A 23,588-nucleotide genomic window follows, 5' to 3' on the forward strand; every position below is an offset into this window, starting at 1 on the left:
ATTTAGTTGAGTTGAGTCTGGGCTTTCAAATTTACTATTTAGGTCCAAATAGTTTGAAAAATAAGGACCAAGTTATAAGTAAGATAAAAGTTGAGAGATTGAATTACAACGAGTCATAGTTAAGAGATTGAGTTGCAGTAAGTCATAATTAAAAAATTAGGATACAAATGAGTTAAAAATTAAAGAACTAAAGAATCAAGAGTGTGTTTGTTTTCTGTTTTTAAAAACTGAAAAATTTTAAAACTTGTTTAAATTAGTGTTTTTGATTTAATTATTTTTAAAATTATTTTCATTTTTCGTTTTTAAAAAGAAAAAAAATAGAAACAAGTTCAAGTTACTTTTTTTATTTTTTATGTTTTCAAAATACATTATATTTAATTATTATAAATTACAATCACCCTAACTAATTTCTATACAAAATTATTATTATTAACTGCCTATAATTATTATTATTAATTTATTTTTAATATTAATTTTTTTTAAATTAACACAACCAAACAAATTTTAATTTTATTTTATTTTAAAAAATAATTTTAAAAATTATATTTTAAAATAATTTTTAAAAATAAAAAATGAAAATAAAAACCAAGCACGCCCTCATTTTCTCTTCATTTTTTGAGTCCCGGCCATGCGCGTGCCCGGAATCAAACTCACCACAAAAACATAGCGTAACATGTTTTAACTGGCTAGCATCTATACGACGTCGTTAATCCTGCAGTGGGGGCCCAGAAAACGCAAGTGGAAACTGTGGAGTGGAGAGTAAAAATTGAAGGCGTTCTGCAGGGCAGAGCGAAAACAATTTTCGACCAGTTCATTGCTCTTCCTCTTCATATCGTGCACGGCTGGTCTGAGTTTGATCAATTCGTCTACTCAAGAGCAAAATGTGGATATTTCTACGCTCGAACCGCAATCTTCTCACAAGGCGCCACTGTTGTTCTCGAAGAGCAGTTTACTATAGCACTGCGCAAACCCAACACTCAGTGCGGGAAATCAGCAACATTCTCAGCCTCGACAATTGGCACCTTCACATGGATTCCCCAAGCATCCTCTCCAAGCTAAATCCGGATGTAATCCGATCTGTCGTACACCAAAATCGCATGGGTGACCCACGGCGTCTTCTCAGCTTCTTCCATTGGTCCGAACAAAAAATGGGTATGCTTCGAGATTTAGATACCTTATGTATTCTTGTTGTTTCTCTCTGTGATTCGAAGTTGTATGGCCCTGCTTCTGACATCATTGGCCGTATGGCGCGAGATTTCAAGCCTCCATTCGATATTTTGGGTTCTATTTATAGTTATTATAGCGAGGCGAGTAATCAGAGGTCTGATTCAGTGGTTTTTGAAATGTTAATTGATAGTTACAGGAAATTGGGTTTGGTGGATGAAGCTTCTCGTGTGTTTTTGGAGTCCCAGAGGATGAATTTTGTGCCTCGTTTATTGACTGCCAATTCATTATTGAGTGACTTGTTAAAGGTGCGTCAATTAGACTTGTTTTGGAAGGTTTGTGAAAAAATGTCTGCGATGAATATGTCATTTGATGCTTATACTTACACATCTATAATTAACGCACACTTCAAGTCTGGTAACACTTATGAGGTGACAAGGGTCCTCAATGAAATGGTAGATAAAGGTTGCCGACCAACTAAAGTGACTTATAATGTGATTATTGATGGTTTGTGTAAAGCGGGGTTACTTGGTGAAGCAATGAACATGAAAAATTATATGGTTGAGAATCACTTGGCCCCAGATAAATTCACTTATTCGGCTCTAATTAATGGCTGTTGCATGACAAAGCACCTCAGTGAAGCAAAATTAATTTTATCGGAAATGTCTAATGTGGGGTTGAAGCCTGATTTGCTTAGCTATAATACTATCATTGATGCTTTTATGAAGCAAGGTAATGTGGAAGAGGCTTTTAAAATGAAGGATGAAATGTTCAAAAATGGTTTCATTGTAAATTCGGTCATATATAGCACGCTTCTTAATGGCTTGTCTAAGGCTGGCAGAATGGACAGGGCTGGAGAAATTCTAGATGAGATAAAAACTTTAGGAATTAAGCTGAACTCTAGAATTTACACAACTTTGATTGAGGGATACTGTAGGAAGGGCGATATGGATACTGCCTTTAAGTTATTTGATGAGATGAAGAAGCAAAGCTTGACACCCACTGAGATAACTTATAGTGTTATTATTAATGGGCTCTGCAGACGTGGTAAACTCCCTAAGGCTGATGATTTCTTGGAGGAAATGATTGGAAGTGGTTTAAAACCAAATGTTGTTACCTTCACTGCTCTTCTTTCAGCTAATGCCAAGGAAGGTAGAGTTAAAAAGATGAGAAAAATATTGGAGAGCATGAGAGAACAGGGGATCATGTTAGATGTATTTTGCTATAATTCTATTATTGTCGGGCTATGTAGGGCCCAGAAGATAGAAGAAGCAAAGGCTTATTTTCATGAAATGTTAAAATTTCAATTAAAGCCTAATACGTATACATATGGAGCTTTTATCCAAGCATATAGTAAGTCAGGAAACATGCAGATGGCTGACTTGATTTTTAATGACATGATAGAGAATGGTGTCATGCCAGATGATGTAATTTATACACTCTTAATTGATGGCCACTGCAAAACTGGGAACATAACTGAAGCCTTCACCATATTTAGGAGCATGCTTGCCAGAGGTGTTTACCCAGATGTTAAAGCATACAGTGTGCTCATTAATGGTCTTTCAAGGAATGGAAAAATGCAAGAAGCAATGACCCTCTTTTCAGAGTTAAATAGCAAAGGGTTGGCGCCAGATGTTTTTACTTATGGTTCTATCATTAATGGCTTCTGTAAACAAGGTGAAATGGAGAAAGCTTTTCAGCTTCTTGAAGAAATGAATGAAAAAGGCATAGAACCTGAAATTGTTATTTATAATATCTTAATTGATGGGCTATGTAAGGCTGGTGAGCTTGAAAGGGCTAAGAACTTATTTAATGTCCTACTGGAATCTGGTTTGGTTCCAAATAAAGTGACATATGCCACAATTATAAATGGATACTGCAAATCTGGAAATTTGGATGAGGCTTTACTGTTGGTGAATGTTATGACTCAGAAAGGTATCCAACCTGATAGCTTTATCTACAATACCCTTCTCAGTGAATGCTGCAGAAATGGTCAATTAGAAGTGGCTCAAAATCTACTTGAAGAAATGTTGCACAGGGGCATGGCCTCTACTGTCTCTTATAACATATTACTTGATGGTTTCTGCAAAAATAACAGGCTGCAAGAAGCCTATCATTCTTGGGAAGAGATGTCGGAAAAGAAGATTTTACGTAATCATGTCACATACACAATTCTGATTGATCACCATTGTAAGGCTCAAAACATGGAGAAAGCTAAGCAGCTCTTCATTGAGATGCAGGCGAGAGATCTGAAACCAACTGTTGTAACATACACATCATTAATGCATGGTCACAGCTTGGTAGGAAATAGATATGAAATTCGTGCTCTGTTTGAAGAGATGGTGGCCATGGGGATTGAGCCAGACATGGCTACCTATAGATTGATGATTGATGTTCACTTGAAAGAAGGGAAGAATGAAGAAGCCTCATGTTTGAAGGATGAGATGCTGAAGAAGGGGATGCCTGTGAGTACAGATATGAATAGTTGTCTTAGTAGCGTTATGGGAAATTGAAAAACAATGGGGTTGTCAATTTGCATAATGAGGCGAATCATCTGGGCTTTGCATTGTATATAGGGAGCTAGAGACAGTCATGGGTTTCAAAGTCTAGAAGTTTAAGTTATTTATTGGGGATGAGAATGATATGATATGGAGGATATAACAGACTTTCAACTACCTGAGGGAAATGACTTGGGTACTAATTAATATCTGTGCCAACAGCATTATGATTTTTTTGCTCGTTTACTGCTATGAATCCATCCTGTTGGCTGCACATAGACCTGGAAGAGCCAAGGAAAGATGAGAATTATCTATACTCTATAGCTGATGACATTTTTTTTGTGGTAAATTTTGCAGAGCTATGCTTGGAGAACTGCAGGTATATATATTTGTATATTTCAGTAAATCCATACGAGTAGCCCATTTATGTTTATTTCTTGACCAAGTTTATATAACACCATCAAGTGTGTTGTAAGTTTTGTGCTCATTGAGAGGTTCAATCACTGATTAGCAGTATTGGTTGATGTGTTTGGCATTTACTTTCTCTCTGCTTGACACCTTTAGGGTTGTTTAAAACAAAAGTAGAGTAGAAAGCGTAGGTACTGGCTGCCAGGACTGTTTGAGGATGAGAAGTTGACTAATAGCTAACTTCACTTGAAAGGAATAGATCTTGCTGGACTTATGGTTAGCATGACCAATATCTCATCTTATATGCATTTAGTTGCTGCATTTAAGAATCTTCTCTTGCTGCAGTCAAATACATCCCCCTTGGTCTCTTTTACACATGCTTTTAGGACAGTGAGGCCCATTTATGTGTTGATTGAATTTAAGTCATGTTGATCATCAGCGGAGTCTAATGAGTATGATTTAAATGATATTTTGTACTTCGTATCCCTCTTCAACTAGATTTTTGATGGATCCAATCATTATGACAGAAAGAAACTTTTACAGTGAGCCCTAGGAACCCACGGAGCTCTTTTACAGATTTGGTTGCAGGCCATTGCACTACTACAGTTATTTTCTCAGAATCCACTTCAACCCCTTGGGCAGAAACCATGTGGCCCAAGTAGCTAATTTGAGTTTGGCCTAACGAGCATTTTTTTGCATTGGCAAAGAAGGATTGCTTCTGTAGAATCTGAAATACTGTGGTCAGATGTTATAAATGCTGTTGGGGGGAAGCACTGTACACTAAGATGTCATCAAAAAATACCAACACGAATTTCCGTAAATAAGGCCTGAATAAGTCATTCTAATAGATTGGAAGGTAGCTGGTGCGTTAGTTAAACCAAATGGCATAACAAAAAATTCATGGTGGCCTGAGTGAGTGCGAAAAGCTGTTTTGTGTACATCCTCCGGTAGAACTTGGATTTGATGATATCCGGATCGTAAATCAATTTTTGAGAAGTAGACAGCCCCATGCAATTCATCTAAGAGTTCATCAATATTGGGAATAGGGTACTTATCTAGTATGGTGATTTGATTAAGACGCCTGTAGTCAACACAGAGGCGCCACGAACCATCCTTTTTACCAACGAGTAGCACAGGACTGGTAAAAGGACTGGTGCTAGGTCGTATGAAACCACTTTGTAGCAAGCTTTCAATTTGAGCTTCAATTTCATCCTTCTGGTAATGAGGGTAACAATATGGCCGTAGATTAGGAGGTGTAGCATTTGGGAATAGCTTGATGGCATGATAATGATCTCGGGGTGGAGGCAGGCACCCTGGCTCAGAAAAGACATCAGCAAAATCATGAAAAATTCTGTCAATATTCAAGTATCCTGATGTGTTCTTCTCATTTGATTCCTGAGTAAGAAGCATGCTATGGAGATGGACCGAAACATCACTGTTAGTAGGTAGGCCTTGCAGCTTATATTTCTTCCCATTTAGCCAAAAAATCATAAACATTTTGTTCCAATTAGCTTGCACAGTGTTCAGTGACGCCAACCATTTAATACCTAGTACCAAATCAGAACCACCCAAGGAGAACGGGTAGAAATCTTGCTGAATAGTTAAATCAGAAATTGTTACCTCAACCTTTGGGCAAACTTGATGGCATTTCACTCTACTACCATTACCAATTTGAACTCCAAAAGTAGGAACCGTCCGCACGGGGAGCTGCAATTCGGATACCACTGCGTCTGAGATGAAATTGTGCGTGGAGCCGCTATCAACTAAAATTAGGACAGTGCGACCCTTGAGCGTGCCTTGAAGTTTCATTGTGGCTGCCGAATGCTGTCCTAGAATCGCATTGAATGAGATTTCGGCCCCCTCTGGTTCCATTTCTGTCTCGGCTCCTTCGTGTAGGGGAGTTAGAATTTCTTCACCTTTTTCAGAAATTTCCAGCAAAGAAAAAGAAGCATTGCAGCGATGCCCAGGTCGGAAAACAGCCCCACACCGGAAGCACAGACCCTTATCTCGCCGGTTTTGACGTTCCGCATCTTCGGGAGAGATTCTCGCGGCTGTTGAGGAGTTTTTAGGAGTGATCGAGGCCGAAGGAGCTGGTCGGGAGGGATACGCAGACGAAGCCAGTGAGAGGGAGTCTTTGGAATTGCGGAAATCACGTGCAAATTGGGACTGATTTGGGCGATTTTGGGAGTATGAAGAATTGGGCCTGGGCCCACATGAATTTTGAGCTTTTTTCTCAAATTCCAGGGCCAAACTTGCAGCTTTAAACACTGTTCTAGGTTTTTGAATGCGTACATCAGCTTTTAATTCTTCCTTGAGGCCACCCAGAAAAATACCTAAGAGGCAGTGCTCTGGCCAGTTGCGAACTCGTGCTACCTGCCTAGCAAATTCTTGACGATATTCTTGTACCGATCCAGTTTGCTTGATGGTCGCAAGGTGCTCGTCCGGATTTTGATATTCAGGAGGCCCATAGTGCTCTTGTAATGTCTTGACCAACTCATCCCAGTACAACAAGGTATGTTCTGAATTTACCCATGAGAATAAATCCAAAGCATCTCCTTCTAGACTCATTGAAGCAACATCAACTTTTGAATCTTCCGGTGTTTGATAATACCGAAAAAATTTTTCAGCCTTCAAAATCCATCCTCAGGGATCTCCTCCGCTAAATTTTGGAAATTTAATTTTTGTATAGGGTGGACGTGGCCCCCTTCGGTCATGATCATCTTCACTATCATCTTCCCAGTGTGAGCGCCTGTAGTGACTCTCCATGGTTCGCTTGCCTCTACTTGTTGCAGAAGCCTCAAGGGCCTCTATCTTCTCTTTCAACAAATCAAGTGTCTCTAATTTGGAGACGATTGCTGATAATGGATCTCCTAAAAATGGATTGACTACAGATTCATTGCGTGGGGGGTTATTGGAGGAAGTGGCGTTGGGATCGATGGTTTTGTTACCGGAGCGTGTGGTCACCATGTTGATCGAACCAGGCTCAGATACCAAATTGTTAAGAACTAAAGAAAGCAAATAAATCTATTAAATAAATTAGAGCAAGAATCTCACTTTAAAAATATTTAATAGCCAAAGTAGGAGAATCTCTAGGAGAAATCGTATTTTATTTTCTCAATGTCTAGCTATGATAGAAGCTAGTCCATTTATAATGCAGAAATAACAGCAAAATAATAAATAAATAATAAGAAAATATCCTAACATATCTGGGATAATAATTGACTCAAACAGAAATTGACTCAACAAACTAAACATGATCAAAAGTTGATCCACTTATTTAGCCAACTACTGAAAATGAATTAATTAAATAAAAAGCAACTTAATTCTGCTCTAACTTCCTCCCCTTTCTTCTCTGATATGTCAATAGTGGATATTGATGTTGACGCAGCATGCTATTAACTTGTCGCCATAATGTGTGACACTGAAGATACCCATAATTTTATCACTCGGAAGAGGCCAAGCGAATAGGTCTCAAGGTGGGGCAGGAGGGAGGAAGTCTAAAGGCAGTTAACTCACCTCCTAAGTAACTATGTGGCATAGCACGAGAGGTTGAGCTATGTTTGGGAAGCTGGAATGGTAAGATGGACTTCTCCGTCGCTCCTATGGATGACTTCAAGGTTGTGTTGGGATTAAAGTTCTTCAGGCAAGTAAATGCTTACCCCATGCCTTATTATAATTTACTTTGCATATTGGAGAGGGAAAACTCTTGCTTTGTGCCCACAAGAAAGGTGAGTAGCGGACACCAACTCTCGGCCTTGCAAGTCAAGAAGGGATTAAAGAAGGGAGAGGCTACATACTTGGCAACACTGAAGGAGGTTGACCTTGGGGACAAGGTTAAGGAAGAGGTCCCTCCCATAATTGCTCGTGTTTTGGTGGAGAACCAAGACATTATGTCTGCTGCCCAAGAAGCTTCCACCATGCAGAGAGGTGGATCATGAGATTGAGTTAGAATCGGGAACTTGGCCACCGGCCATGGCGCCATATCGTATGGCACCACTAGAGTTGGAAGAATTGAGGAAGCAGTTAAAGGAGTTAATCAATGCAGGCTTCATCCGACCACCAAAAGCACCTTTTGGAGCACTGGTCTTATTCCAAAAGAAGTAGGATGGGTCTTTACGCCTATGCATCGACTACCGGGCTCTTAACAAGTTAACTATTAAAAATAAATATCCTATTCCTTTGATAACTGACTTGTTTTATCGCCTGGGAAAGGCAAAGTACTTTTCCAAATTGGATCTAAGGTTCGAATTGCCGAGGGAGATGAACCCAAGACCACTTGTGTGAAATGATATGGGTCTTTTGAATGGTTTGTCATGCCTTTTGGACTAACCAATACATCAACCACATTCTGCACTTTAATGAATAAGATCTTTCATCATTATCTTGATCGGTTCGTGGTGGTGTACTTAGATGACATTGTCATCTATAGCGACACACTGGAGGAATGTGCTAAACACCTCCAGATTGTGTTCAAGACCCTTTGTGAAAATGAGCTTTATGTGAAGAAGGAAAAGTGCTTCTTTGCTATGGGGGAAGTCTCCTTGGGACATGTTATCTCACATGGTTGCCTCAAGATGGATGAGAAAAAGGTACAAGTTATAAAGGAATGGGGGCCTCCAACATGTGTGGCTGAGCTATGGTCCTTCTTGGGATTGGTAAACTATTATTGATGATTCATCCAAGGCTACTCGGCAAGAGCTACCCCTCTTATAGAGTTGTTGAAGAAGAACAAGTGTTGGGCTTGGACAGAGGAGTGCCAATAAGCTTTTGAGGACTTGAAGGCGGTTGTCATGGAAGAACCAGTGTTGACACTTCTGACTTCTCCAAACCCTTTGAGGTACATATTGATGCCTCTGACTTTACTATAAGAGGTGTCTTAATGCAAGAGAGGCATCCTATTGCCTTTGAAAGTCGCAAGCTAAATGATACCGAGAAGCGGTACACGGTCCAGGAAAAAGAGATGACGGCTGTAGTTCATTGCTTGCGTACTTGGAGGCATTACTTGTTGGGGGCAAAGTTTGTCATCAAGACGGACAACGTAGCTACTAGTTTACTTTCAGACTTGGAGGAAGTTGACGCCAAAGCAAGCAAAATGGCAAGACTACTTGGCCGAGTTTGACTATGTGTTGGAGTATAAGCCAGAAGCAGCTAATGTCGTTGCCGATGCTCTAAGTAGAAAGGCAAAATTGGCAACCTTGACCCAAGTTAGTGGGGACTTGGTCAAGAAGGCTAAGGAAGGGATAGCCTAAGATCCCATAGCCCTACAGCTAATGGAACTAGCAAAAGAGGGGAAGACTAAGAGATTCTGGGTGGAAGATGAAATCGTTTACACTCTAGGAAGGCAGATGTATGTTCCTAAATGGGCAAACCTAAGGAAGGAGCTGATCAAAGAGTGTCATGACTCCAAATAGGCAGGTCACCCAGGTCAAAAGCAAACTTTGTCCTTCCTAGAAGCAGATTATTATTGGCCTCTCATAAGGGAGGATGTGGAGTTTTATGTGAAGACTTGTCTTGCATGCCAATAAGACAAGGTGGACAACAAGTACCGGGAGGACTGCTTGAACCCTTACCTACGCCGAGCCAACCATGGGAAAGTGTTTCCTTGGACTTCATCTCAACATTACCTAAGTTAGAAGGATTCGGATCCATCATGGTGGTAGTAGATCGATTCTCCAAATATGCAACTTTCATAGTTACCCTAACGGACTGCACAACTGAGGAAGCGGCTCGAATGTTTTTCAAAAATGTGGTAAAGTACTGAGGCCTTCCTAGAACTATCATCAATGATAGAGATTCACGGTTCACAGGAAAGCTGTGGACGAAACTATTCAAACTATTAGGGACGGAGCTATACTTCTCAAATAGCTTTCATCCTCAAACAGACGGGCAAACTAAGTGGGTGAATGCCTTACTACTTGTGGCACTTTGTTAGCGCCAATCAGAAAGACTGGGCTAAATTACTTGATGTGGCTCAGTTCTCCTAAAACCTACAAAGGAGCGAGGCGACAGGAAAGAGCCCATTTGAAATTGTGATGGGACAATGACTGATCAGCCCACATGCCCTCGCAACCTCCTATAAAGGTAAGAGCCCTGGAGCTTTTCACATGGCTAAGTCTTGGCAGGAACGGACAGATGAAACAAGATCATTCCTTGTAAAAGCTGCCAAGAAGGTGAAGTAGTTTGCAGACAAACGAAGGGGAGCTTATAAATACCCACTCACTCCTCATTTGTAACTACTCAAGCAAAGCAATAAAGCTTTAAAGTTCATTCACTCAAACTCTCTACTCTCTAATTGTGCAACTAGTTCTCTCAAGTCTCTTTGCCTACTTCGTGGGTTCAGCTGACTTAGTTAAGATCAAGATGTTGATCAAGCTAAGGCCAGCATGATTCAAGGAAAGGAAAGTTCCAAGATCATGACACATAGCTCTAGAGGAATGACCAATCACAAGGGAATTACCTCTTGGTTGATTATGGACTGGGAATTGCTCATCTCTAAGGCCTGACTCGCCTGTAATGATAGGTCTTTGGAGTAGCCCTTCAGTCATTTTCCCTCTATCTTGTCTGTATGTTAACTAAATTGCACCCATTATATCTTTAAATCCATTGTTCATGAATTCTTTAATTTCATCAAGCCATTGGTCCACATATGCCCTTTGAGTCCTTTCAGATTCCTCAAGATGATTTTGGGTGATTTTGGGTGATTTGGGAGTTATTGGCCAACAGCTTGATTTGGTATAAAAAATGGGTAGGCACCTATTAAAGAAAAAATGGTAGAAAATTGTTTGAGGTGGTTTGGACATGTATAAAGAATACCACGAGAGGTACCTGTGAGAAAAGTAGAACAGATGACTTTGAGCCCTGTCAAGAAAGATAAAGGAAGATTGAAGAGAACACTTTTGGAGGTTGATGAGCGAGATCTTTTAATTAATAATATTTCTAAAAACTTAATAAATTATATAGCATAATGATGTCATATAATCCATCTAGCCGACCCCACTTAGTGGGATAAGGTTTGTTGTTGTTATTGTTGTTGGGAGTTATTGGCCATGGTAGATTTTAGGGCAGTAATTTTTGTTGGAAATTGTGCCATAGGGCCAATCATTGTACTATGCACATTGTTATTTAATGAATTTCTTTTATTATCATAATATTTGCATGTTCAATATGATAGCTATATCTCTGGACAAACTATAGTGATTGTCCTAAATGTCCTTGGTCGGTCATCTTTGAGAGATCATAGATGAAACAAGACTAGTATGACTTTTGGTAATTATATAGATACAAATTAAAGTTATTGGCACTTGAAAGAGTACAAGGTGCTGGACCGACCCGCAATGAGAAAGTTGCATGGTACAAGTCATAGGTTTATCTTATATGTAACTATATTACTAAGCCCTTTAACTTGAGATCATCATGGATTCCTACATGATGAGCACTGAATTTTGACTTAGTCAAAAGTCACCTTTGATTGGATGATCATGAAGGCTATAATTGAGTTTAGTGATATTCATGCAGAGGAATGAGTGGTCAAGATGAAATTTGTCCCTCACATTAAGTGTGAGATATTACTGGGCCCCTCGATGAGTAAGACTGAGAAAATGTATGACCATACTACAATGGAAAGGGTTTTTCCATTGCTATGTCAGTCTACTCAGAGATCAAGAAAATAACAGTCAAGTAAAGGAGAGTGACAATTCCATGTCTTGTACTTGACCAAAATATTGCTTGACAAAAGGGAAGTGATATGGTTGCATGATAGGTTACATTGAATGATCGATCCCCATGTGAATTGGGTAGTTGCAATGTTTTATTAGAGGTCACTTGTGACTTATGGGCTAATAGCGTAATGCCTAATGCCAATTTTATATGAGCCTACAGGGTCGCACACAATAACAGCCCAACTTGAGCTATAATGTCTAAATTCATTGAATTTGGAATATGTTTAGATTTAATGAATGTAATATAGGATAAATGAATTTATATATATATATATTTATTTGAATTTTTATTTGATAAATATTTATATGTTTATTTATATAAAATATAAAATTTAAAATATAATTTTATATATATATATTTTCAAAATATATATATTCATATATGTATATATATGATTATAAAATTAAATATAGATAATATAATATATATATATTTTCGAAATATATTATATATACATATATTCGTGTATATATATAATATAATATGTGTATGTGATATATATTATATTTTATTATATTATATTATGTTAGTTTTAAATTTAATTTATATGATAGATTAAATTTAATAGCTAACATGATATGAGAGAATATCATATCAGTTTTTAATTTTAATTTATAAGATAAATTCGAATTAGATATGATATTATAGATTAAATTTATGAGATAAATTTAATTAAATTTTCATGAACTTTTAAGTGGAAGACGAAAATTCTTATTCATATACTATATATAGATAAGGACATCCTTTATGAAGGATGAGAGTTAGAAAAGTTTTGATGGCAAAAACATTTTGAGAGTCACGAAACACCTTATAGAAAGGAAAATTAACGTTCAAAGAAGAACGGATGTTGAGAGTGCTAGCATGCTGTTCGAGCTAGAGAGCTATTCATGTGGATACTAGTAGAGGGAGCAGATTTATGTTGTTAGCTCCTAAGATCCAAATTCTTGAAGAAAACGCGCTAACTTCAAAGAGTCAAAAGGTAACTCAAATCCACCTTGACTTAAACGAGTTCATTCAGTCCATATCAGGATAGGAACTTTAAAATTTTTAATCTTCTGCTGCGCCCTCGTATCCAACAATTTCTTGGTCTAATAAAGCTTGCTTATCGTATAAATCACGAATGGGCATGCGATAACAAAAGTGGTATAGTAAAGTGTAAGTTTGGGGTGGATTTAGTAATGTGAGGAAAAAAAGCCCCTAAGTTGCCCTCACTTAGGAGAATCGAAAGTAGTTTTGGTCCGAGAGATAAGGAGTCTTGGTGGTGGAATAATAGTGTACAGGACAAAATCAAGTATAAGAAGAACTGTTTTAAAGCCATACATTTGTGTAACAATGAGGAAAATTGGGAGAAGTACCGTATGGCTAAGAAGGAAACTAAGAGAGCTGTGGGTGAAGCTCGTTCTAAAGCTTTTGAAGAATTTTATAAGAACCTTGAGACGAAGGAAGGAGAGCAAAATATTTATAAGATTGCCAAGAGTAGGGAAAGAAAATCAAGAGATCTAGAACAGGTAAGGTGTATTAAGGATGAAGAGGGAAGAATTTTAGTTACAGATGATGAAATTAAAAATAGATGGGAGACTTATTTTTCTAAACTTTTCAATGATGGAGAGGATTCATCTAGTAACTTGGAGGATTTAGTAACTGGTGAAGGAGAACAAAATTTGTCATTCTATCAAAAAATACGTGATAAGGAGGTAAAGGAAGCTCTTAAGAAAATGGCAAATGGTAGAGCTAACGGACCTGATTGTATATCTATCGAAGCGTGGAAATGTTTAGGTGAAGAAGGAGTGAGATGGTTAACTAAGTTATTTAATGTGATTTTACGGTCCAAGAAAATGCCTGATGAGTGGAGGAGAAGTACATTAATTCCTATTTATAAAAATAAAGGAGATATTCAGAATTGTACTAACTATAGAGGGATTAAACTCATGAGCCACATAATGAAATTGTGGGAGAAAGTAATTGAGCACAGGTTGAGATTGGAGACAAGTATTTCTGAGAATCAATTTGGTTTTATGCCAGGTAGATCAACTACAGAGGCGATTTATCTACTAAGGGGATTAATGGAAAAGTATCGTTGTAAAGATAAAGATCTACACATGGTTTTTATTGATTTGGAAAAAGCTTATGACCGTATACCAAGAGAAGTGCTTTGGAAAGCGTTGGAAAAAAAGGGAGTACGGATTGCTTATATTAAAGCCATACAAGATATGTATAAGGGGGTAAAAACTAGTATAAGAACGCCAAGTGGTCAAACAAAGGATTTTCCTATAAAGATTGGACTACATCAGGGATCATCTCTGAGTCCTTATTTGTTCAACTTGATTTTAAATGTTTTGACGGAACATATTCAAGAGGAAATCCCGAAATGTATGCTCTTCGCGGATGATATAGTTCTTATAGCAGAGACAAGAGAAGAGGTTAATTGCAAACTTGAGTTATGGAGGAGGACATTGGAGTCGAAAGGTTTTCGTCTGAGTAGAAGTAAGACGGAATATTTATATTGTAAATTTGATAAAGGACTATTCGAAAATAATTTGGAAGTGAAATTGGGAGATCAAATTATACCTCAAATGGAAAAGTTTAGATATTTGGGAGCCATTATTCAAAATGATGGCGAAATCAGTGGAGATATTTCACATAGAATTCAAGCTGGGTGGTTTAATTGGAGAAAAGCTAAAGGAGTTATTTGTGACCGTAAGGTGCCTAATAAACTTAAAGGAAAGTTTTATCGTACTGCTATCAGACCGGCAATGTTATATAGTAGTGAATGCTAGGCTCTAACGGGACAGCAAGAGCATAAAGTTGGAGTAGCAGAGATGAGAATGTTACGATGGATGTGCGGACATACACGTAAAGATAAAATTCGAAATGAGCACATACGTGAAAAAGTGAGGGTGGCACCTATTGAGGAAAAAATGGTAGAAAATCGGTTGAGTGGTTTGGGCATGTACAAAGAAGACTAAGGGAGGCACCAGTAAGAAGAGTGGAACATATAACTTTGAGTCCGATTAAGAGAGGTAGAGGAAGGCCTAAGAGAACACTCTTGGAAGTTGTTGAACGTGATCTCTTAATTAATAATATTTCTAAAAGCTTAATAAATGATAGAGCACAATGGCGTCTTGCAATCCATGTAGCCGACCCCACCTAGTGGGATAAAGGCTTGTTGTTGTTGTTATTGTTGTTGTTGCGCTTACTTGGATAGGCGAAGTCCTTTTTTAACAATACTAATCTTCTGAGAATTCAAAAATGTCACAAGGATCGTATATTAAATAGGTAATAATTCGAGTGAAGTCTTCATAGTAATCTCCGAAGGTTCAAAAACCTCACAGGAAAACTGTTAGAAACTTCTACTAACCTAGGGTAATTTCTTTGACTCGGGTATGGGCTGAATTGTGTGTGAGATAAGTGTCCTAAGTTATATGAGCACTGCTGTCAAAAGTGACAAATTAACAAGATAATGATCAATGTAATAATTAAATTTTTTAATCAGAATGCTAAACTAAAAACGATTTAAAATTAAAATTGCAATGTTCAAAGAAACTTAAGTACCAAACAACAAAGATTTCGAATCAAGCTATGAATAGAGTACTTCCTTTTAATAACCAAATTGGCTAGTTAAATGAGAGGATCATCGGCCTTACCAGCGTTGTTTTGGGAGCCTAAAACATGAAATTTTACCCCCAACAAAGTTTTAGATGATGACGTGTGTCTCTCAGCTTCTTTAGGGTTGAAGAAATTCCATAAAAAACTCAAGAAAAATGCTAAAAGTCAGGCTCTAGGCAACACTGTACGAATGGCGCGTGCGACGGAATGTGAGGTGTGTGAAGACCACGCGCAGGTGTCTCCTTTAATTTGTGACGACACGTGCGGCGGCGAATGGAGATGGGTTTTCTGGTTCTGACCGGATTTCCTCTCCTGAGCATGATGGTGGCGTTTGTTTTGGGATTTGACGTCGGGAAGTGTGGCTTTGGGCTTTGGCAGCGTGAAACAGAGTATGTTGGGCTTCCTAGTGAGTTATCTTCGATCTCCGGCAACGGGAACAATCTAGGAGCATTTTTAGCCTTGTTCTGATATTAAGTTGATGTAAAATATCTAAGAGCGTTCAGATCCTTGCTCTGATATCAAGTTGATATAAAACACACACACACGCACACTCAAAACTGATTTGAACAGAATTGGACAATGGAGATACAGCAGAAATAGAGTGAGAGAATGAGAATAGGGAGGGAGGGAGAGACAATACAGAGAGAGAGAGAGAGATGATAGGAGGAAGCATAGAACAAAGAGGGAGGAGGAACTGAGAGGGGGAGGACGTGGATTGGAGGGAGAGAGTTTTTAGAATATCTCAAATGAATTCATTCTCAAAATCTCCCTCAAATACATTTCAGCATCCTTTTTATGGGCATGAGGTTTGCTTCTTCATGAGGAAACCTCTATCCACTTGCTAAAAACAAAATTGTAAGATATTCCTAATTGCTGAAAAGGAAATTGCCAAACAAAAGTAATTGAAAAGTAACACAGCTACTATCATTTTCCTCTAAAGTAGCATTTTCCATATTTCTTCTCACTTTCTCTGTATAGATATGATGCAGTATCTTTCTTGAGGTATTTGGACACATTGAGAGTGTCAGAAAGTTTTCGATCAGTTTGGATATTTGCAGAGGGGAGCTATAAGATATTTGACTAAGCAAAAAAACTTGTTTACCGCCTGGCGAAGTCAAATGGTGTGAAATTAAATGAGTCAAATAAGATTGTGAAAAGCAAAAAGAGAAAATGCAAGGGGGATGGCAATGACAGAATAGAATTTGAGAACTTATAATGTTTTTATAGATCAATCTGGCATAAACGCTGATTCTGTTACATGATTTAATTAATCAGTTAGGTTGAAGAAAAATTAACATGAAAAAAGGAGGAAAAGACATCACGTGCACTCCTATACGTTTTGGATGCCATTCTTTTAAGCTTATGTTTGTAATTGCAGTTGATGGTAGTTCCTCAAAGAGTTCAAATACTGGGTTAATTTTGGAGGAAGTTTTGGAAGAAGCACCAAAGTGGAAAGTCTTGCGTGCAAGTCAGTGAGTCCCTATTCTACAGATCTCAATGTTATGATTTATTTTTTAATGAAACAAGAAATTTTATTAGTGTACAAGAGGAAGAATATGGTGAAGGAGGAGAACAAGAATAACTTGTCCTTATAGGAAGGGAATTTGGGGGGGGGGGGGAATTTCCAGTAGAGCTTTCTATTCTCTTCTCATGTTGGTTGGGAAGCTTTCTTAAAAACCCTGTTAAATTTCCCAATTATAGGCCATAAATAGAACGATATCCCATGACGTAAGGACGGAGAGATCCTATTGAAAATGTGTGCATTTTGTGCAAACCAGGCAATAGCATGAATGAAACATTGCCTTAATAGCATCCTTGTTAGCTCCAAATCGTTCAACCAATTATAAAGTTCTGCTTGAAGGTTGAAGGACAAGCTTTGTGTTTACAAAAACAAAAAGTTTAAATTATATGAAAATACTTCTCTATGATACAGTAGTATACAGGCACGTGCTCATTTGATTCTATCTGGTACAGAAGTTAGCCATGAATTTGTGGCATCACTTCAATTTTCTTCTTCCTCTTCCCTATATATTTTTTTGAGAATTTGGATGGCTTGAATTGATGAAGTTTTTTGTAGACAGCTGTTGTTTATGGTAAGCTTCTGATTGTTTGAGTTGAATTTGATTTGCCCATGTCATATCAGGAGGTTCTTGAGGAGATAGAAGAAGAAAGACAAAATCAAGGTTTGTCATTGGAAGAGGTTTTGATTGAAGGCGAAGGTACTGATAAAGGAATTGTACTAGTGGCATGTGAAGACGAACGTTCATGTTTGCAGCTTGAAGAATGCATCATCAACAATCCAAGGAAGGTTTTCCTTACTTCTCTGCGTTTGGTCTTAAAATTTATTCCAAGTGACATTTCCCCAACATTTTCATGTCTTCACTTGGTTCAATATTAACTTTCAGGCGTGTAACTTGTATCGCTTTTTAGCTCACTGGCTGTATCCCACCCTTCCAAACTTGGCCAGATCAATGCTGTTAGAGAATACATACTTTACCTAAGAAGAATATCTTTCGGTAGTTTTAAGTAGAGTTTGTGGAAAAGTAAGTGATTTCAAATCATTTTGGTTGACATTGTCATCTATTGTCTATGATCGTTTTGAAAAGCTAAAGCCTAAAGCTGTTAAGCGAATAGGATAAGTTGATAGCTTATTTATTGAAGATTATGCATGATTCATGTTAATTATGTCCATTGGATCACATTGTTGGCTCATTCCTAATGTGTTGCTTGCGTTTCAAATTTCAAGTTTCCAAATGATTCTAAGCATAGAGATTGATCAACCTTTTTATTATTATTATTTTTTTTCAAGAAAGTGCAAGTGAGCAGCTTTAGTTGCATCTGTTTCATTTTAGTCTTCTTTTTTATTTCATCTCAATCAATTAGGTTCTGGTAATCCATGGAGTTCAGTTTCAATGATCCTCCCCACTGTAAATTTATTCAATAAAATAAAATGAATGTTGCCTATTAATGTTGGTTCCTGATCATTCTGATACGGTGCTACCAAATAAGAAGTTGGAAATTGGTGTGGTATTGTCAGGGCGCCAAGCTCCTGGAGGTCACAATGTGATTTCTACAATTTTTGGTGAGGATCATTTTGTTTGAATTGAATGGGATGTCTTGGCATCGTTTGGCTCTACGCGTGTCGTTGAACTTAATTTTGTATTTTCTTTAATTTTCCTTTTTAAGATTACCTGCAACACCGCACAAAAGAAGCATGTTATATGATTTTAGGGCTGGTCCTGCTGGCATCATGAAGTGCAAATACGTTGAACTCAGGTAATATCATATTTATCCTTACAGAAATCAGATCCATCTTCATTACCTTTTGTAATTTCTGGGTGTCCAGAAAATAGTTGTCATGGTTCAGTTTCATGGTTTTCACATGTTTCCTTTTTATGATGCTGCGTCATACATGTCAACGTTTTATGTTTTCGGCACATGGTATTATTATTACTCTTATATCTAATAATTACAAGATTGTGACATCTTGCATCAATTTCTGCCTGCAGGATGGGTTTGACATGATTTGCAGTGATGCGGACAAGATTGAAACTCCAGAACAGGCACGGCTGCATAAAGCTTCTTTGGGGATTTTTTATTATTCCCATTAATATTAGAAATCTATATTTTTCACTTCAGTTTCTTATGTGATTCTTTTGGGTAACTTTTCTGTTAAAAAAAAAAAAAGATTCTTTTGGGTAACTTCATCAATAGTATGAAATAAATCATGTCTTTCTTTCTCTTTTTTTTTTTTAATGGGGATTAAACACAGTCTTTCTTTTGTTTCAGTGTAAATTCTTGATTGTATTTTACATACTTTTAATTTTTGAAGTTGCTTAAATTTTTGGGTAGCAGAATCAATATGGTTGGTTTAGACTAGGTTATAAAACTTAAAACAATCGATGTGTCATAAACTATATATTTGCAGTGCATAACATATTTGTATATGACCTGATTTTTTAAATTTTACAATACTCTTGGTTTCGGTTGTGTTTAAAGATGTAACATCGGCGAGTGATTTCTTGTGTTATTTTGTTTAATGCTTGGCTGATATGAACCAGTATTCAAGTAATGACGATGAGCATAACAAATCTCATATTAGACTCGCCTCTGTATTCTTATATATAATATTCTTTAATTTTTATTTGTATATAATTTTTGTTCAAAATTTCTTAAAAATGAGTATAAACAGATAATTGGATTAATACAATTTCATTTTAATTTCATATATAATATTCAAAATTTCTTAGATTAGAAGAGATTTTTATCTTGTCTTTTGTCAGATATTTTTTTTGGGAACATTATATGAGATATTTCTTCCACATTGGAACATGAGCTGTGACCGAAAAAATCTATTATTCTTTAATCAGTATTAAATTTTTTTAAAAAAATAACTTTCATCCATTTTTGTTACCCTTAAAATTGAATATATTTGTTAACATTATTATGCATTTTAATTTGTTGTCATGATTAATAATTAAATTAAATATTACTTAAAATTAATAAGTTACTCCTGTTGGTCTTACTATAAGGCATTTCTAATTAATTCATTGGAATATATAGGGATGGTTAAGTTGTTAATTTCGTTTGAATAATAAACTTTTAATTTTATCCCAATTTAAATGAAAAGTTAAATAACCAAAGATGATGATGATGATGATAAAAGGGATTATTATTCAGCTTATTTTAGATTTTATAAAATCTTTTTGAATCTTTATTTATAAAATATAGATGATGATGATAAAAGGGATTATTATTCAGCTTATTTTAGATTTTATAAAATCTTTTTGAATCTTTATTTATAAAATATAGATTATTATTAGTTTCGGGTATGAGACACCTCAGATATTCAAAAATGGGGGAAGTCATGGTCTAAAAGTGAGTCATGTGATTTTTGGTCAGGTCACGTCTCATGAATGGTGAACTTGGGTAGTTCAGTCACACGGACGGAACCTTATTCAGTGTTATAGCCATGGTTTTAGTCTAAGAAAATAAGGAGGATATAAAGTTAGTTAATCATTACTTAAGTAAATATATGATGTGTCACACATGTTGAGTTGTGACAAATTATGTAATTGAGGGGACATGTCACATATCTAAGTATATGGTGACAATGTACCTAGTATATGTGAGACAATGATGTTGTTAGTGAAAAAAAGGATGAGTTGTAATATGTGTGAGTGTGTTTTAAGTGCTTGGCTTTATATGCATGTGCTTGTCTTATAATTGATATATAATTCCATAGGGTAAGTTTTGCCTTGGTTACTGAGTTGTTAGACTTACCCTTTGCATTTAACACTTTTCAGGCTCTAACTTTGGTGCTGAGAGGGAGAAGACTCAGGAACTGTATGCCTTTAACTTAGTTTATTTTGTGTAATAGTGTATGTTTGTCAATTCTAGGATGCATGTCATCACATTTGCACTATTTTGTTATTGCAAATGTTAGATTTATATTTTGGACCTTTAGTATTTGTGTATGTTGAGATATAAATTTTTATAGGGCCAAAATACTAGTGCAAGTATAGAAATGATGAGTTGAACATGTTTGGATTAAATTGGATGCAAAGTAATGACAATTTACCTCCCCCATCTGTTTTGACAATTTACCTCTCCCTCTATTTTTGATAAAATGGGGTTGAGGAGTGAATTTTTGTTATACTATTATTTTAGTGCTTGTAATATGTTGTACTAGTACTTCTAGGTTCAATGGACATGGTCCAGGTGTTAGGAAAGGCTTTTGGCACATATTAAGGGCTTTAGATACCTATTTTGTGTGAAAGTTGTGAAAAGTGATTAAAATGTGTTTGAATGTCTAACTTTTTAATGTGACTTATTTTGAAAGTGAAATTCATGTCATTAGTTAATTCATGTAAAGAGCTTTCCATAGACACCTAGATCACATCATTCGGACATCGAAGGGAGAATCAGGGCACGTCAAAAGTTCCCTAACTCTATTGTCAAATGACAGCAAAATCAGTTGAATTTTCGTGCAACAAGCAACAGCACATGGTGCCTGAGCCGCAGCGTGTGGCACAGAGAGCAACACACCGCAGCGCAGTGTGCACGAGCCACGGCGTATTGCCTTGTATCACAGCATATATTTTGTTTTTCAGCCGTCTTTGAATTCTTTCACTTCTCTGAGGTATCCCATGCTTCTAAAACTTGTTTTTACTCTTATATAAAGGATTTGATTGTTTTGAACTCATTGTTATTTAGAAAACTTAGGATTCTTTGAATTTAGACAAAAGCTTGGCAATCCATTTTATGTATTAATTTTTTAATTACCATGAGTTCTAATGTTAAATGTGTTTTTAGTAGAGGGAGATTTTACAAGATAGCTCTAAAGTTAAGTTAGGATCGAAGTTGGGTTGGACCCGAAAAGACAACATGTTACAAGTAAGACTGGGCGCACTATGTATTATGTCGCAGCGTAATGCCCAATTTTGAAAATAAAAGGTGTGTAAATTAGCTTGGAATTTCAGATGGGATATTTGTGAGGGTGGGGAGCACAAAGAGGGATCTTGAGTAGCTAAACTAGGGTTTCCATTTGGGCAAGATTGGAAGTTGATTTAGGTTCTCAATTATCTGGGTAAGCTTGCTAACTCCCTCTCCTCCTTCTTTAATACATTTTTAAAGGGGTGGAAGATTTGGAGGCTTTGGGTTTAAGTTGGGAAAGATTATACTCAAACCTTAAGGATTGTATGTGATGATTGCAGCTTAATTAGAGTTTCTTTGAGCTAAATAATTATTAATATGAATCTTGGGTGTTGTTTGGAATAAGTTAGATCAAGCCTTAGTTGATTTATAGGGTTTGTAAAGTGTGACAAGTTGAGACATCAAGTTATATGTTGTGATAGAGTTAGAGAGAAGCTTGAGGAGACGGTGTGAACTAGTTGTAACCATGGCTAGCTTTTTTGTTGAGGATGGGAGTGAGATGTGGGAGATTTGGGGTAAAATATGTTAATTGAAAATTAACAGATAGTACTGATACTTATTGTTGTAGATTAAGGTATGTGGAACCTTGCTAAAGATTAAAGTAGTGATAGAGAAGGTTTAGTACTATGGGTATCCCTTTTAGCAATAAAAGGGTTAAGGTAACTATATAATTTACATTATTTATTATCTTGTATAAGTTATTCATAAGTTATTTTTGTACGATTGGTTATATATACATAAACAAATTTTTTAAAAGTTAATTATTTTAGAAAATATATGGAGTATTGATTTGTGAAATTTTATATTTTTAAAGTAAGTAGTAAGATCTATTATACTGTTTTAGAAAGTGGTTATGCAAGATCAACTGGATATATGTAGTGAAATATGATATGTTAGAGGGTGGGAGGTCACCTTAGTGGAGTTAGTTGAGTTAAGTCCATATGGCACTATTGGTATCTCAAGATGTTAGATGCAGCTTATATCTCTCTTTAGCGCTCGAAAAGGGTATGGTGTTGGAGAGTTATTCTGTTGACTACCTAGAAGGGTGTGGAGTTGGAGACTATGCTCCATAATATCTATAGGATATAATGTTAGAGTAATGACACCCTAATTACTCATAATAGGGAGAACTTGCAGTCTAGAAGGGGTTTATAATGCCTTGGCTAGGTAGTTGTACTATGAATAATGAGCTTGGAGACCAAACATGTGATTTGGTTCTGTGAAATAGCCTACCAGTTTACTTAAGAGTGTTGGAGGATTAGATGGATAGTGATCATGCATTGTAATTGTGGTGATTTGTATGTTGTGGGCTTACTATGTATGATTTAGATCTTGTTTATAGCTTGGCATGTTAATTGATAATGTAGATTATCTTAGTTATTGAGATTTTTATCCCACCCCGTGGTTATTATTTTACAAGTTCTGCCGCTGAGTTTGACCAAGGAAAGAAATTCGGCAAGGGGTAGCATATTTGCTACATTACAATTGTAGTGTTCGATTTTATGTTGAATTGTATATACATAAACTTAAATATATGAGAATATGAGTTACCAACTAGGAATACATAACATTTTATTGTTAGCACTTGTATTATACTATGTGTAACATCTTGAATTTCTTAATCCTAAGTTTAGAGGTTAATCAAAGGTGAAGTGAAAATTAAAGTGGGATTAGAGATTTAGAGGACTAATTGATATTTTAACTCGTTTGTGTGTTGTATGAACAAATAGGGGTGATAGGAGTGCATTTCGAGTTGAA

At 36.6% G+C, this 23,588-nt stretch overlaps 1 protein-coding gene and 1 long non-coding RNA gene across 5 annotated transcripts; both read left to right on the top strand.

Moving 5' to 3' along the window:
• Positions 1-766: 766 nt before the first annotated feature.
• LOC129306935 (pentatricopeptide repeat-containing protein At5g61990, mitochondrial) lies at positions 767-17,677 on the top strand. 4 transcript variants are annotated; one of them, XM_054947760.1, is made up of 4 exons: positions 1,013-1,152; positions 1,358-4,041; positions 16,774-16,867; positions 17,539-17,580. In XM_054947760.1, exon 2 carries the CDS (start codon positions 1,416-1,418, stop codon positions 3,675-3,677), a length of 2,262 nt encoding a protein of 753 aa, XP_054803735.1. In that variant the 5' UTR covers positions 1,013-1,152; positions 1,358-1,415; the 3' UTR covers positions 3,678-4,041; positions 16,774-16,867; positions 17,539-17,580. The 4 variants fall into 4 exon arrangements, with proteins under 4 accessions (XP_054803734.1, XP_054803732.1, XP_054803733.1 ...); XM_054947759.1 differs by having other exon boundaries at positions 767-4,041; positions 16,774-16,863; positions 17,539-17,583; XM_054947757.1 differs by having other exon boundaries at positions 767-4,041.
• A 117-nt stretch (positions 17,678-17,794) lies between these two features.
• On the top strand, positions 17,795-19,176 carry LOC129306936 (uncharacterized). The gene is made up of 4 exons (XR_008592277.1): positions 17,795-17,938; positions 18,433-18,477; positions 18,582-18,671; positions 18,905-19,176. It is a non-coding gene; the product is annotated as an uncharacterized LOC129306936 (long non-coding RNA).
• Positions 19,177-23,588: the final 4,412 nt, after the last annotated feature.

This window comes from Prosopis cineraria, unplaced genomic scaffold (assembly GCF_029017545.1).
Source record: "Prosopis cineraria cultivar Desert tree isolate PC_DT_omini unplaced genomic scaffold, ASM2901754v1 PC3, whole genome shotgun sequence".
NCBI classification, from domain to species: Eukaryota; Viridiplantae; Streptophyta; class Magnoliopsida; order Fabales; family Fabaceae; genus Prosopis; species Prosopis cineraria.